Below are 16,315 nucleotides of genomic sequence, written 5' to 3'. Positions count from 1 at the left end.
AAACACTAACTAAGTTAAAGTGCTCTAAATATCTATCTGCAGTCGACATATGGGTCCTGATAATTGAATGCATATCATTTTCTTTGTATCAGAGATAACAATGTGCTGGATTTATGTAATTGAGTATTGCGGTGCTGAGTTTTTCACAGTGAAACACAAAATTAATAACAGCGGAGACACTGATTACCCTTAAGGGGTGTTTGAGTCGTTGCAGATGGGTCAAAGATTTATGGTTTTTAAGGCTGTCGGTGCAATGATTAACACTGGAAGGTGTGAGGCCGGGTTGAGAGCTGAAACACAAATGACCTTAAATTATACCAGTCATCTAGAGCACAGTTTCACAACCCTGGTCCTGGAAAAACCTGTCCTGCACCTTGCTAAAAAACAAACAAACAAACAAACAAACAAACAAACAAAAAACAACAAACAAACAAAAAAAAATCGGATAATAACCTGTTAATTCATGTGTTGGGAATAGGAAAAACACTAAAATGTGCAGGACAGGATTTACTACAGACCCAGACCTCAGCCTTTTACTTGGTATTTGAACCAATTATTATTCAATGATCATTTAAAAACTCTTTGAATAATCACAGACTGTGGAGGGTTTTTTTCTTTCTATTTTGTCTAGATGCATGTTGCATAGATGTAATAACCAAATCCAACCCTAATTTTGGTGTACTTACTATAAAAATAAAAATCATGAATAAGTGTAAAGTGTTAATGAACTAGACTTGATTTTAGCACATTCGTCTTATGTGATACAACTAGTCACATAGGCTCCCTGATAAATATTAACATTGCAGTCGAATAATAGCTAATATCTAAAAATTTTGCATCACTTATTGATGTGAATAGATTTCCCAGTAAGCATTTACTGCGGACAAAAATTAATTAGATCCACTAAATAACCATCAAACCCTATTCTACGCTAGAGACCACAAAGTCTCTCTCAGAGAGCAATAAGCCACATTTAGAATATGAATATGAATGACGTATATGAATCCCATTTCAAACCATTAAAAAGTGCCAGTCTCAGGTCACATGTCAAACTATAGGATGACTTTGATATCCAGCGTGGAAGACAAAATACCATAAGGCTATTTTAAGCAAACCATACCATACAGTTGAACTGTATCCATATATGTATACATAAGACCAACAAAAATGGTTTAACACATAATGTGATTTGACTTAAATATCATGAGGCTGATTTAATTTAAAAGGATACAGAAGGCTATGACCCTGAATCACACACATCCCCGTAACAACTTGAAGATTTGTAACTGTATACATGCAGTGGTAAGACTGCACTGGACCATAAAATACAAACAAACAAACAAAGTGTGCGCACAAGTGTGTTATTCACTAATTTGTAGATTAAACGTCCTAGTGAGATTAATTGAAGTGTGATCTTAATACACAGGATTAGTGAATAACACACTTGTGCGCACACTTTGTTTGTATTTTATGGTCCAGTGCAGTCTTACTTCAGCATATATACAATTAAAAACAAACAAAGTGTGCACAAAGTGTGTTATTCATTAATTTGTAAATGAATCCCCTGTGCTGCACATACGTTCAGTGTTTTCTTTGCTCTAACACAACGACTTCATCTCAGGAAGGGCCGTTAATTACCCGACCCCCCCTCCCCGACCCCCCAAGTGTGTTAGAGCAAAGAAACCCTGAAGTGCAGGAGCAGGGATCATGGATTCTAACACGTCGTTTCCAGCTGCAGAAGATGTGCAACAGTGTAAAGCATTTGCATGTAATGCACTTTGGTTTGTTTGATCGGAGGCTGCTGTAAGAAGTCCCCCGGTTCTTACACGTTATAGAATCTATCCAGGCAATAAAACCGTCCATGAAAAACCTCAGAGCTCCATCGACTTCTATGTGATGAATTCATCTATAATGGTGTCAGCTTGTAGCTACTGCGTGTGTCAATTAGCCAGTGTAAAAGTCGGATATATTTCACCACCAGACTTTTTTTTGCGTGAACATAACCACTTTATATTGTATTTTATTTTTTTCCTTTTTTTTTTTTACATTCAACGCGGAACCTGCCTCAGATCAGCTGACCTGGTCACGTGACCACGCGGTTTGCTTTGCGTCTCCGCACAAAATGGAGTTGTCAGATTCGGTCGTAAAGGGGCTTCAGTCCCTATCCGATCCAGCTTCTTTGGACTTAAAATCCTTCACCATCTTCACCGAAGCGGCCTTTCGCAGTCTGCTGTCGTTTCCGACCGAAAACGTGTTCGGTAAGTCCAGCTGAATCTGCCCATTGTACTCGAACACTTCTGTCTGAAAACGGGCATGAAATAAAATACGATTTCTTTTATACGTGTTCTCTTAACAAACGACCGTTCATTTAGATTCAAAAAATGATTAAGCCTCAGAAAACTGTATTGTGATGTCAGTGTGGACATCCTAATTCAGCTCCCTTTACAGACTTTTAGCTTATAGTGTTATGCTAGCATGCTAACAAGAGGCTTTTAGCCTATTCACAACGTTCCTGACAACACGTAGCCGATTGAGCCAATACTAATAGCTTGTGCTCGAGTACATTGATTGTTAATGCAGATAAGCAATGTTACAGAGAGCTGCTTAAATATCTGCATTGATTTTTATGCTACAACCATGACAGGTTTCCAGCCCTGGTCCTGCCTGGGATCCCCCTGTCCTGCACATGTTATTGTTTTCTCTGCTGCACACCCACTCCTATCCAATCCAGGACAGGACAGGGCAGTGAATGAGCTGATTAGCTGGCAGGGCTTTAGAAACACTACAATGTTCACCTACAAAAGGTTTTGGAACCTGTGGTCTAGATGTTATATAGGTGCCCTGACCTTTTGAATGCACTTCTAGTGAAGCGTCATCTCTGTCTGTTTCCTTTTAGATTACCCAGAACTAAAAAACAATGATCAGGCTCTCCTGAAACACTGTCACGTTGCAGCAACAACCTTTATACTGGAAGCAGTAAAACAGAATGCAGACAGGTCAACTGTATGGTAAGTTAATATTGTTATTCGTGTGTTTTTGTGTTTTTAAAGTTGCTTTGCCTTAAAGTCTACATTCGTTCTTACAGCTCATGCCTTGAAGACCTCAGATATGATGGCGAGAGAGTGGAGGCGTTTTATGCGCTCTATCAGGTGATCTCCTCCTCCAAATGGTGTTGTCTGCTGAGCGATTTGTAAACAAACATGTTTGTGACATTACTTTTTATTTTACATTTAGAAAAACAAAGCTAATTTGGAAAAGCTGTTGTCAAGGTAGGCCATTTTGTTTGCACCATATGCATACACTTACTGTCAAATTGTCACATTTGAGCGATTTTTGTTGTACTCAGTAATGTATGAAATGTAACGCTTATTTTCTGTGGAATAGCTGTAGCCAGTTTTACACAATGTTCTTGACTTGGTTGCTTCATGTTTATAGTTGTATAGGCAGATAATGGAAGTTAAATAGCTTTAAAATACAAAGACCAATAAGTTATATATACCAGTAAGCCTGGTCACTATGTTTAACATGTGCTTTGATTATTTTTCAGCATTGATAGATGTCCTCCTCACATAACGGATGTTTCTTGGCGCTTAGATTACTGTATAAAGGTAATATATGTTTTTTACATACAGAAAAGTTGACAATTTGTACTGAGCAACAATCCGAATGATGTATACTGCTTTTGTTAGAACAGCCATGTGCATAAGGTCAATCAGCCATCCTATCTGATTTCTTTCAACACTGAGGTAAGTGCCTCTAATTGTCATATTCCAAAAATACACATTTGCATTCTTTTGCCTTTAATCCAAAGCAGAATCTAGTGTAATCAAAGATCTGCACATTTAAGGATTAAGGATGGAGCTCTGTGATTTGAACTTGCAACCTTCTGGTCAAAAGTGTAGACTCTTAATTTAAATTCATTTCTTGTTCTTCTGTTTTATTATCTTTGCTTGAATGGTCATTTTTCAGAATGGCGGGAATAACGGAGCCTCTTCGAAACTAAATTTTAGCTGCTCATTGGAACAACTTCAGGTACTTTTATTAAACTATTGTGTTGAATATTATATAAGTATATGTATATATTAGTACCCGTTTAATGATACAAGTACATTCATTGTAGTTCACTAGTACATTTGAGGCTGTTCAAAACAATTCAGACTGTTTTATCAGGATATTAGTTTGTTCTATATTGTGGGGTACATTTTTACTGTACATAGAATCCTCTTTAAATGAAAAGATGATGTAAACTGTCTTCAAAAATCTCAATGATATATTTAAGTATAATGTATGCAGTATAATTGTAGTCCATCTAGTTCAACTAGGTAAGCCACATGGTCATATAAATGACTGTATGATCACTCTCTCACTTTCACTTTCAGTAACCATGTTTTCCTGATTAGGGCACTGGTATAAAAGAAAAATATAAAAACTACTATTGTCACTGTCATGATTTAAAGCTGTAAACCTACAATACATGTTTGTAGTAAAGGGAAAAAGTAGAGAAAATGTGCCTTTTATTTTATTCAACTTAGTATTTTTCATGACCCAAATTTTAGGCAAATCTTTTTGATCAAGCATTTTTTTTTTTTTGAGCAAACCTTGTGTGGGAGAGGAATAATATAAAATTTGAAAGAAGCACACATGAAGCATTCATACTTCACAATGGTGGTTTTAGTCATTTCCTACCAACTTATAATGCAGTTAAAATAAAGCCTCCACATTAAACTTTGTGTCAACAGCCATTTGCTTTCATAACATTTTTTTATTATGAACTAAAGACAACAATCTTAATTATTCATCGTTTTACCCGGCCTTTGTGGCAGGTGACGCAAAAATGTAAATATAGTGCGTGGCCATCTCGAGCATTGTCCTAAATATTTGGTGACGTTTTTGTCACGTGCTTTCTGAATGCATGTTTCTCTGTTAAACTGTCTTTTAATCGTACATATGCTACATTAGCACGCAAGAAAATATCTGTTGTATATAAAAGTAGTTCATAAATGCGTTTTAACCTCATGCGTACAAACCAAATCATTACGCAAATTAATTACGCAAATTCCCCGACTAGATTATGTGGATTATATGAACCACATTACAGAGATTATTCAGTTTTGGGAGACACCATTCATAATTTAAATAAATAAGTACATCTGATTGTACTACAATTTTCATGTATATGCATCATGTACGATTAGCACAATACAAACCAGAGTTATTTTTAACCATTTTTATTCTGGCGCAAAACCAGTGTGTGGTGATTTGTGAGGATATGCCTTGTACCCAGTGCGTTATTAATAATAGCTATTTTAAACCCTTTTTAGGATTTAGTGGGAAAGATGAAGGATGCAGCGAAGAGTGTGGAGAGAGCCACCCAGCTCTGACGCCTTAAGGGTTTATAGCTCTGTTCTGCATTGCACCTTGTTCCATCTCCAGCCTCTATCCGGCAAAGTGAGATGTGTGATGGGCTTTTTTTTTGTACGTTTCAGTGTTCACAATAAAATAAATAAATAAAAATCAACGCGCTGTCATTGGTTTGTTGTTGTCATATGTTTCATTTTGCATCATTGCATATGTATCTAAGTTTGTGCGTAAATTTCTACAGCCGTTAAAACTGAACTAAGCATTTAAAGGGTTTGGAAAACAGGATTGTTTGGCTTGCAAATTTTAGTCTGGCAGATATTGAATCAGGTTCACACTTACAATTAGATCAGTTCACCGGTAAAGAAGACTGGAAGATTCTTAAAATTCTTCCTTTGGGTTTTTAAGTCCTATTTATTACATGGGGAATCTTGCTCCATAAACAAGTGGTCTATGGGCCCACATAAGCACAACAACAACAACAACCAAAAAAACAATCTCAGGCAAGATGTACATGTTAGAAAAAAATAAGATGAAAAGGAAAAAGACAGGCTGTATAGTCTTGTTTCGTGGGATTACATTATTTATGACGTGTATAAGACATTTAAACGTGTCAGTTTGGACGTGTATGGTATGCAGTGATGTTTGTACAGACTGTACTATATTAACTCTTTAATCTACACTCCTAATTCAGATCACAGTCAATTCTACCAATTGATATTCTTTACCTTTGTCGGTCACTATTTTTTCAGTACATATATAGTCTACTGCACCAACTGCACACATTCTCAGTACTAAGGTTTATTTCTTGCACGCCTTGTCTTGCACTTTATTCCTCAACTTAAATGTTAATCGTTGACCGTTGAGCTGAACACAACCCAATTAACACCAAACCCCCTTTTTTGTGCCAATAAAGGACTCTTTACTCTTTAAATCTTAAAACAGCCCGGATGTGTGCAGCTCGTGCCTGAAATGTTCTAATCACATGAACTATCTACAATCTGTGAATATCTGCATTTTAATCGTTAAGAAATGTGTTTATTTATTTGCCGGCACGTGCATTGACCTGCTGGCGCTTCTTCTAACAGGCCTATAAAACAATATGCATGCAAATATGTAAATTGTTTGCGTTTTGCGGCGTGTTTAAAACACTCTCTCAGTCTCAGTGAACGCACAGACATCGTGATGTCACGTCCATTTAAAAGTTTGTTACAGAAAGGGCACCAGAAGGAGTATAAAAACCAATTTGCATCTGCATGACATGACGCACAGGTCGAAAACCGATACACGTGAGAAACACCAATAGGGTTTTCCACAAGTATTTTCTAAAGCATGCTGAATTTCAATTCTTATTTATCTTTAGCGAGAACGCATCGACCCGTAGCTCTAATTCCCAGGCCGCCCTTAAGCAAAGGAGTCACGTGACCGCGCGGGGCGGTCGAACCGCAAGCCATTTTGGGGGACGGTGTCAGTTTCCACCGAGCCATCAGAGCAGCGTTGTACAAAGACGCGATTCGGGGCTCTTAGTCGAGAGAAAAGCCATTTTTCTGCATTTATTTGAACCTATGCGGATTTAAATATAAGAAGCCGTCATTATTTACATTGGAAACCCGGAAGAAACGTTTTTCCTGGTACTAAAATGCGCCGTAGCAACGACTCTGATTGCAATTGACAGCGTCTGCAGCTCTTTTTCAAAATGGCCGCTTGGCTCGCGCTCGCTTTCTGCTGAACGACTCGCAACTTTTCATTGTCTAAACTACGCTCTTGAGGATTCATCTCGGTCTCTGCCAGGTATGTGTTCTCCGGGATCATTTCTTACCAATGTGTTTTTTTCAGACTGGTTGTTTTTGGTGAATGTATGCGGTTTTGTGAGCTTAACATGGATCCGCGTTTTGCTGGATGCAGGCGCTGACAGACAAGGGCTCGAGCTCACACAACCAACTCTGTGTCCACGCACGAGCTCCGGCTTTTAGTTCTTCTCCTGTACGTCTTCTAATATTTCCGTCGTTATTTGTTTACGATGTTTTAAGGTGTTTGTGATGTGTTGGTTTAGCATGTTACCGGTGTATTTCTATTTGAATTTAGTGCTTATGTTGGTAATGAAACGAAGCCGCTGTCTCGTGCTCGCAAGCGTGTCGAGTCAAATCTTCACGCGCGCCCGCAATCTAAATGATATTTTGCTCATTATATGACCGTGTAATTCTCCGATTTTATAGATATGCATTCTTAAACAGGTTGAGAACTCGATGCAATGGGTCTGGTGTGGGAATTGTTCCACTTTGCACGTCTTTTCAACTTAAATTCATATGGTCGGCTAATTGCCGGTGGTGAAACGGTGAAGCTGCCCGCGGATCATAAAAGGCTTGTCATCCTTTAAAGCCGTGGTGGGATTAAATTGAGAGAAATTAATGATGCAGCATGCTAAAAATGAGTTTTATTAATAGTTTGAGTTGCGTCCTGGGGGTGCGTGTGTTAAGCAAGGTTTATTGGCGCATATATAAGACAAATGAGGGTATTTTTGTCTTGTCCCATGCAAGGATTTAGCTATCTCCTCGTCTTTTTGTGTATATGTGTATTATATTTTACTTGCACACGTAGCTTAGAAGTAATTATTTTTGCCCGCGTTTCTTTATAGGTTTTTATTCGACCTTATTTTAAAATTATGTAGGTGCATGCACATGCATGTAATGAAAATGATAGCTTGGTGATTTCTGCTTAAAAAAATATGCACCGTGCAACCTTCACACCTTCACATATGCCTGTGTATCATGACGCAAAACGGTGCATTAAACGTGTCCGCGTGTAAAAGCGTGTTCAGTTTTTCTGCTCACGCACTTGAGTTGGCCATATAGACTACGGTGACAACATCCACAAAAATAACCGTCTTGTTTGTGTAAAGGGCATGTGGTGAATAGTCATCTCTGTATGACTTGCTTCCTCGAGCGTCAGAAGTGCATTTGATGGCCTATGTAAAGATAACATTTAAGGCAAGGTGCATGGCTGCACTGCACGCGTAACATGGCCCCGAGATGCATGACTGTATAATTAATGTAATTATTTATTGACCCAACGTGTCGTTTATTGCTGACGGTCCATACACATGATTATTATGCATAGGCCTACATCTAGAGTGCAGCAGTAGCTGAGTTTTGTATTCTTTTCTATTCCTCATCCCGCTTTTATGCTTCTAATTGCTGGTTTGTTTTGATTTTGCATTTTCACTCATTAGTCTGCAGGCCACTGTAAATATAGCCCAGGAGCGAGACAAACCATTAAAACACGCACAACCCGCGAAATGTAAACGTCTGTAACGCTGCTATTGCAATGCAACATTCAATACTGCTTCAAGAACTTTGTCATACACGCGCTTGAGTTTCTTTTTGCGCGCCTTACTTATGTGTCCTGTTGGTTTGCATTAATGAATATTGTCAGGAAGTTTGTATAGATGAGTGTCCCCCGTAGACAAAAAGCTTTGAGTGGATGTGGAAGCTATTACAGCGACAAACGTTACAGATCAAACCCTGGACCAAGGCGCATTTCACCCACCCGTCCTGCGCCGATCCCGTAAATAAATGAAATCCGCAAGTGCATGTTTTCTTTGATCAACCAGGGTTATGCGTTGTCAGTGACGATTAGCCCGAATTATTCCTCTGCCGCTTAGTAGGTGTCGTATTTCTGCAGGGCCCAATGGTTACTGCTTACTCTAACACACGTGTGGTGGTGATTGTGTAGTACTGTATCTCCACACCTCTACACGTATAGCACTAGTTAATTTCCGTGGTGCAGTGGATTTAGTCACTTGTCTTCAAATGATCATGATGTTTTTATGATCATTAAAGCTGGAGAAATTGTATTAAGTAGGATTCATCTTGCGTTATCCACTTACTCCTCCGAAGCATAGGCCTGCTGTATGAAGTTATGTATATGACTAATATTTATCATAAGTATTTCCTAGAGGAACTTCAATAGCAGTCTTCTCAGATGACATGTCTATTACTATCATTAAACATTGGATTGCAGAAGGAGGTTGTGGGAGGTTTTGTAGCCACAGATATGAGGTTGCAACAGCAGGAAGGATCTAGGTTTGAAATGCTAAAATGAACCTTTGGACTCTGCTGTCATATCTGTATTTGGGGGCAAATTGTTGCGCATTTGCGAATACCTGGACTCAAATACCAGGCTGTTAAATGAGGTATTGAGAATTCGAACGCTCGGTAATATCCATAGAGCCACAGAAAGGGTAGTGACTTCAATAACCTTTTAACGATATTTACGCAGCTTGTAACTTGGAGTGCTAAAAAAAAAAAGCCTATGCTTTGTCTCCACCTTCAAGAGTCTTTTCCATTGAACGTCAGTGAATATTTTAACCACAAAATGAAACAGAATTGCTCAAGGGGGTCTGTATTACTGAGTGTGAGCACGCCGAGAGGGAGGTGTACTGCAAATGGCTCCAAATTATTCATCAGTAGGACAAAGCTGATTAATTTACAGCAGCAATTACAGCAAAAACTATTCTTCTGATTGTTATTATCAGCAGCATTTATATAGTATGGCAGCCATACAAAATTTCACTTTGAAATGATGCATCTTGAAAAGTTATTTATCTTGCCTTTGTCGGAAATATATCTCTAGTCATTATACAAGATAAAGGCTTTTTTTTAAAATATAAATCGGGTTATTACAACATCAGATGAAGCACCAAACGTAGCGTCTAAAGCTTCATTGATTAGATTAATATCTCTTTTTAGCTTTAATCATTGAGCTATGGAAAAAAACTTAAATAAATGCTCAAATGGCGCAATGCGTGCTGTCTCTCCTGATCAGTGACGTGATGTATATGAATTATGATATGATGTGAATTCATGCAAATATAAAGTATCCTTAACCTGTAATGAGAAAATGCCCATGATTTTTTTTAGACGGATGTGTGGTTAAATACGTGGTAGTGACATCACATGCATGTGTAAAAACCTCACGTAATTTGAGTATATGCGTTTATCTTTTAAATAGACACCTGAACTGCGTTGAATTAGGTAGCGCGTGCATCCATTAAATCGCATTTACATTTGCTGCGCTTAATTTGGTGCGGAGTTGCTATAGAAACAAGAGGCGCCTGGAATCGCTCATAATACGCGCGGGTTCATAAGAGGGTTTAATTTAGTTTTCATACCGATATACGATATATAAAGCGTGTGCTGCTTTAAATAGAGCGATTAAAAGTTGAGACTGAATTAATTGGTTTGTAGGATTGATGCTAAAACAAAGAAAAAAAATGTTTTAAATCTGTTAATCTGATGCATATTGTTGTGATCTGGGTGTTGTGTATTATTATTTATTATTATTGTTGTTATTATTATTATTTATTATTATTATTATTATTATTATTATTAGTAGTAGTAGTAGTAGTAGTAACCGTGTATGAATAGGGGCCTATTTATTTTGGATTATTAATAATTTCCTGCACAACTTAATTGAAGCCTTGTGTATTAGGCTTTGCAGTCTCCTTCTGGAAAATAATGCATTTTTGTTGGCAGTCATTCAGCCTTCCTCCTCTGCCAAGCCACAATGGTTACACACATGTTCATTTCTCTTCAGGACCTTAACCTTCCATGACGATGCATCGCACAACAAGGATCAAGATCACAGAGCTAAATCCACATTTGATGTGTGTATTATGTGGTGGATATTTCATCGACGCAACCACAATCATAGAATGCTTGCATTCATGTAAGTTCTGAGTTCATTTTAATATCTTGGACTTTAATTGATTTGTCAGCTGCATACTTTTTCTAACCTACTACCGTATCTTTCTCATCTAGTTTGTAAAATGTGCATTGTGCGCTACCTGGCGACCAGTAAATACTGTCCCATATGTGATGTCCAGGTTCACAAAACAAAGCCCCTTCTCAATATTAGGTAATAACAGAAATAATCATCATCCTTACAATAAAATTGCCACATTGACTCTTGCATGATGGTTGCTTTTTGTTCAGTAAAGAATGAATTTCTCTCAGACAATGCCTTTTACTGTTTCAGGTCTGACAAAACTCTGCAGGACATTGTGTATAAGTTGGTCCCAGGTCTTTTCAAAAGTAAGTAATCCAGTAGACTCTATTGATGCAAATAACCAAAGATTGAATAAGCGGTGAATAAGAATATAATGGACATATCCTATTTTGATTCAAAACTTTTCTTACTTTTTAACCAAAACTGTGTCTGATGTCCTTGTATGCATGTCAAATATTCTCTTGCTCTTACAATTATTACAATATGCCTCGTTTTATAACTGTATGACAAATGCACACGTCTAATATGCCATGTCATCTAGTCTGTAAACGGAACAGTGCTGGTATTCTGTTTTATCCTGAGTGTATTAAACTTCTTTGCAGATGAAATGAAGCGAAGAAGAGATTTCTATGCTGAACACCCTTCAGTGGATGGTAAATCTTTTCAATCGTGTCTTTAATAATGAGTCATTTGACAGTGATGCTATTGACAAAAATATTTATAATGTTTATTATAGTGTCATGATCCTCAAAAAGACACACAATTTTTGAATTACTGTTTGAAGTACTGAACTACTGTTTTTTTTTTTTTTTTTTAATAAAAATATAATTATTTAATGTCTCATTTTTTTAAAAAGCTGCAAATGGATCTAATGAGGACCGTGGTGAAGTTGCTGATGAGGATAAGAGAATCATCACAGATGATGAGATTATCAGTCTGTCAATCGAGTTCTTTGACACCAAGTATGTACTTTTGAAGCTAAAATATTAATTGTACACACAGCCATATAGAGCTTCTGTGCATAAAGTTTTTACTTTTATTTCTAGGGCTAAACAGCAAGGTAGTGAGGGAGAGAAACAGACTAAGGATGAGGTAAAATGGCTAAATGATTAATATAGTTTACAAATGTCCATTTGCATCTTTTACCTTGGTAATGTTGCCTGCTGAAACCTATTATGCCTCTAATTTTTAGTGTTTTTACTTTTCATGTCTCCTTTTAAAGGTAAACAACAAGAGGTACTTGCAGTGTCCTGCTGCCATGACTGTAATGCATTTGAGGAAATTTCTGAGAAGTAAGATGGACATACCATGCACCTTTCAGGTAATCTGATTTCCACTTATTACCTTCTTTTTGAATTGAGAACATTTTAAATATCTTAAAAAAACTGAATTAGTTGTAGATCAGAAAACAATATTCTGATCACTTTATGGACTCATGGTAATATCCTTTCACATAGATTGAAGTCATGTATGAGGATGAACCCCTAAAGGACTACTACACATTAATGGACATTGCTTACATCTACACATGGAGAAGGGTAAGGAGGTCTTAATGAAATTGCCATGATGCCATATTAGCACTTTAGTATTCCTGTAAAATGATTTTTTTAATTAATACAACGCTATTGACTTGTTTTAGAATTTACACTTTTTTTTTTAAACTCATGTCAGAATGGACCGCTACCCTTGAAATATCGAGTACGTCCAAACTGCAAAAAAATGAAGATTACTCACACGCAGGATGGCTTAAGCAGTGCCAACCGCTCAGAAAGTGACTCTGCAAGTGACCAGGCCAACAGCCCAGCTGGAGCTCCGTCTACATCCTCACCACTACCGAGTCCAAGCACACCTGTTCAGTCCACTCATTCTCATTTTCCTCACATTTCCAACCCAGTCAATGGCTCCTCAATGGGAAGCCCCAATCGGCAGTTTACGTTCAACAAAATGCGAAAACCTTCTTTAAATGGATCTTCTACTTCTTCAGGGTGATGGGGCTAGACCTGCCTAAGCCAACTTCAAATTACCCAGCTATTTTTCATGCCAATGTCATGTCGTTGTAGCCATTTTATTGTCATTATTCCTATTTCACGTGTAACTTTTAACATAGTAGAAGTGGCACGTTTCATCCAATTGCTGGAGTAAATTTGGAAACGGTAGCCTCATTGTGGCTCTAAGCTATGGGATTTGCAAAACATCTGAAACAGTTTGCATAATAGACTGAACCTACTTTTCTATAATGCATTTTTTTATTTTATTATTATTTTTTTGGAATAAAACAAATCAAGAGGTGTTGCTAGTATTTTAAGCTTGTACTTTCTTTTAAACACATGATAAAGGCTTTAGTTTGCCTTCCTTGGCTAGTTAGGCCTACTAAACATTCCTGTTATATTCAAGTGGCATTTGAGGTTGTATCAAAGAAAATATATATTCAATTCAGTTAAAATGGATTAGAGAAATTTAAGTTGTAGTTGTTGTGCATATATAATTTTTACAGTAATGTAAATTCTGAAGCACCATGGGACTACCCATTCCCCTGCCCCACACCCAAACCTTCAAGGTTATAACCTAGGCCGTGTAGATAGCCTCACTTCAGTGTTCATTTGTCTTCTTGTTTTGATTGTATGAATAATTATTGTATTGTGACTGTTGCACAGTATAAAAAAATAAACATTTTACACTTTTGCTGCCTTTATCTCTGCCTTTTGCTCCCTCTGGTGTTTATTTAACAAACCAAACAAACCAATGTGAATATGCACACTACAATAAATAGAATATGCCATTATAACTCCACTCCAATACAATTCTTATTTAGTAAATGTCCCCCTGTGTGTATGTGTTTATATATTTAAGAAATTAAATATAAATCTATATAAGCCGGTTAGACGGAGTAAAGTTTAGTAAAGTAAAATTTAAGCAGGCTTAAATTGTAAAAGAACTGCTATTGATAAATACGTGTAGCTCTCCGGCGAAACTATTCGGGTGTAAAATTTTGACCAATGAGAATGTGTGTAAACGTGATTCGGATTGAGAACCCTAAATAATTCTGTACACATCATAGGCTAGTATTATAATGCTCTACCCGGGTTAAGAAGGAATAAAGGATACTAAGCTTTTACTGTTTATTCTGTTCAATTAAATTCTAATTTATTTGTATAGCGCTTTTTACAATTGACATTGTCTCAAAGCAGCTTTACAGAACATAAACGTAAAACAAACGGTTAATATAGAGAGTAATATAAAGATTAATATAATAAAAAAATTCAAGATTATTATGAGATAGAATTAAATGTGTTTGCATTTATCCCCAATGAGCAAATCTGAGGTGACTGAAGTGACTGTGGTGAGGAAAAACTCCGTTAGATTGTAAAGGAAGAACCATGAGAGGAACCAGACTGAAAGGGGAACCTCAACCTCATCTGGGTGACACTGAAGGGTGTGATTATAAATATACAGTCCAACTAAAGCTTTTAAATCTCTAGATCCTCAGGATCCTCACAGATTCTGCCTCATCTCAGTGGAGGTCCAACATCTCCATGGCATCTTCATGATTATTCTATTTCCAAGCTCTATAAGGCAATTAAAATGAACTTATGAATACGAATAAATGATACCAAATAAATTCTTTCTTTCTTTTTTCCCCGCCGGTGAAAATTCCCCTCCATTTACATAACCGTCTGTGGTAAAAGGCCTTTTTCCCAGACTGACGCAAAATCAGCTCAATTCTATCAATGCGCACTGTGATTAAAAATAATAATGGTGAAAAAAATCAATACATTCTAAAGTTAACCGTTTTATAGCTGTTTTATTATAAAACAAAAAAAATCTGCTCGGCTAATAATGTCATATGTTCAATGTAATCAATCAGGAATGAACATTTGAAATGCGGGGGGGGGGGTACTGTATTAAATAGTTTAACATGAGAAAGCTATCTATGGGTTTGATATTCAGTAGATTTCTGCAGATTGCGCCGTTGTTCCTAATTAGTAATTAGTAATTAGTTTTATTCGTTTTGTCGGGTTTTTGTCGGTTTCCGAAGAGCGCACAACGAACTTGCTTGATATGTTTGAGACCTTCATGGACTATTTTTACATAATCAAAAGTATCAATTATTTAAAACCCACCACAGGATGTTTAGACATATTAAGTTAAATATGGATCTTCAACTTTCTGAGCTAAGGTTGGTGTTAATAAGCTTCTAAAATAGACATATAATGATGGAGATATTGTTATTAACCCACATCAGCTTTCAGTAGAACGCTTTATTTATTCATGAGGTCATTTATTTACACACCTGAATAGGTAGCCAAATCTGAAGCTTCAACATTTAATCATTTTGCTCATTTAAACCTCTGCATTCATTCGTGGGACTTTAGACCAATGTTGAAAATGTATGTTACAGGACATTTCTAACAATGCATGCATGAATAATGTAAACTAATTCAAAACTCTTTGCTTTGAGATGCACTGCTTAAAACAAACAAACAAACAAACAAACAAACAAACAAACAAACAAACAAACAAACAAATATTGTGTGCCATTTCAAGAAAAAAAACTAGAAAAAGGCTTAGATTTTTTTGACTCATTAAAATGAGAGATGGATCGTTTATTCTATGTGAATAAGTCAATAAAAGATCAAAAGCAAACACACTCAGGTCTCTAAGACTAAATAACTGCTTAAAAATAATTAAGGTCAGCTATAATTTCTGGACTACAAATAGGCCTGTATTTTTTTATTTATATACATTTTATTATTATTTATTTTTTTGTATTTAATATTTGATTTTTTATTGATTTAATTTGATTTAAGATCACACAGAGAACACAGTTATACTCGTGACAGGAAACCATCACAATAGTCAAGGACATGTGTCAAGAACAAATGAGGACCATATTTAATATCAAGGGAGTGTTCAATTAATACTTTAGCCGTATAGACTTATAACAGGTTATAAACTCATTTCTATATCACAGTCATAAATTTACAAATTAGAAATTAATATAGTTCACATGATAAAAAAGCAATGAAATGAGACCTTAACATTGTTCTAGGTTGACTGCTAGCAGATATGGTTGTTGGGATTACAAAATAAATCAGTTACATCAACAAACAGACGATGATGATGTACAGATGATGGGAAGCTAACTTGTTTTTTTTCTGCTGATTTTATT

General features: G+C 36.6%; 2 protein-coding genes across 2 annotated transcripts; both read left to right on the top strand.

Annotated features, from left to right (window-relative positions):
* The first annotated feature begins 2,069 nt into the window (after window positions 1–2,069).
* commd3 (COMM domain containing 3) lies at window positions 2,070–5,518 on the top strand. The gene is made up of 8 exons (XM_027176780.2): window positions 2,070–2,258; window positions 2,897–3,008; window positions 3,086–3,149; window positions 3,235–3,269; window positions 3,548–3,608; window positions 3,690–3,746; window positions 3,970–4,032; window positions 5,322–5,518. Exons 1-8 carry the CDS (start codon window positions 2,123–2,125, stop codon window positions 5,379–5,381), a joined length of 588 nt encoding a protein of 195 aa, XP_027032581.1. The 5' UTR covers window positions 2,070–2,122; the 3' UTR covers window positions 5,382–5,518.
* A 916-nt stretch (window positions 5,519–6,434) lies between these two features.
* bmi1a (bmi1 polycomb ring finger oncogene 1a) lies at window positions 6,435–13,837 on the top strand. Its single transcript, XM_027176763.2, has 10 exons — window positions 6,435–7,149; window positions 10,954–11,085; window positions 11,178–11,274; window positions 11,395–11,450; window positions 11,748–11,798; window positions 12,002–12,107; window positions 12,192–12,237; window positions 12,368–12,466; window positions 12,603–12,683; window positions 12,817–13,837. The coding sequence occupies exons 2-10, from the start codon at window positions 10,968–10,970 to the stop codon at window positions 13,132–13,134; spliced, it is 972 nt and encodes a 323-aa protein (XP_027032564.1). The 5' UTR covers window positions 6,435–7,149; window positions 10,954–10,967; the 3' UTR covers window positions 13,135–13,837.
* Window positions 13,838–16,315: the final 2,478 nt, after the last annotated feature.

Source organism: Tachysurus fulvidraco, chromosome 25 (genome assembly GCF_022655615.1).
Source record: "Tachysurus fulvidraco isolate hzauxx_2018 chromosome 25, HZAU_PFXX_2.0, whole genome shotgun sequence".
Taxonomy (NCBI): domain Eukaryota; kingdom Metazoa; phylum Chordata; class Actinopteri; order Siluriformes; family Bagridae; genus Tachysurus; species Tachysurus fulvidraco.
The sequence above is the reverse complement of the archived record's forward strand: the minus strand, read 5'-3'. Positions and strand labels throughout refer to the sequence as shown.

What these genes read in the sequence shown, in the direction of transcription:
- commd3 (XM_027176780.2), top strand. Translation starts at nt 2,123, where the DNA reads ATGGAGTTGTCAGATTCGGTCGTAAAGGGGCTTCAGTCCCTATCCGAT. An exon ending in TCCGACCGAAAACGTGTTCG is followed by an intron (nt 2,259 to 2,896) that starts GTAAGTCCAGCT and finishes GTTTCCTTTTAG; the next exon opens with ATTACCCAGAACTAAAAAAC. An exon ending in CGTTTTATGCGCTCTATCAG is followed by an intron (nt 3,150 to 3,234) that starts GTGATCTCCTCC and finishes TTTTACATTTAG; the next exon opens with AAAAACAAAGCTAATTTGGA.
- bmi1a (XM_027176763.2), top strand. Translation starts at nt 10,968, where the DNA reads ATGACGATGCATCGCACAACAAGGATCAAGATCACAGAGCTAAATCCA. An exon ending in TGAACACCCTTCAGTGGATG is followed by an intron (nt 11,799 to 12,001) that starts GTAAATCTTTTC and finishes TTTTTTAAAAAG; the next exon opens with CTGCAAATGGATCTAATGAG. An exon ending in ACATACCATGCACCTTTCAG is followed by an intron (nt 12,467 to 12,602) that starts GTAATCTGATTT and finishes CCTTTCACATAG; the next exon opens with ATTGAAGTCATGTATGAGGA.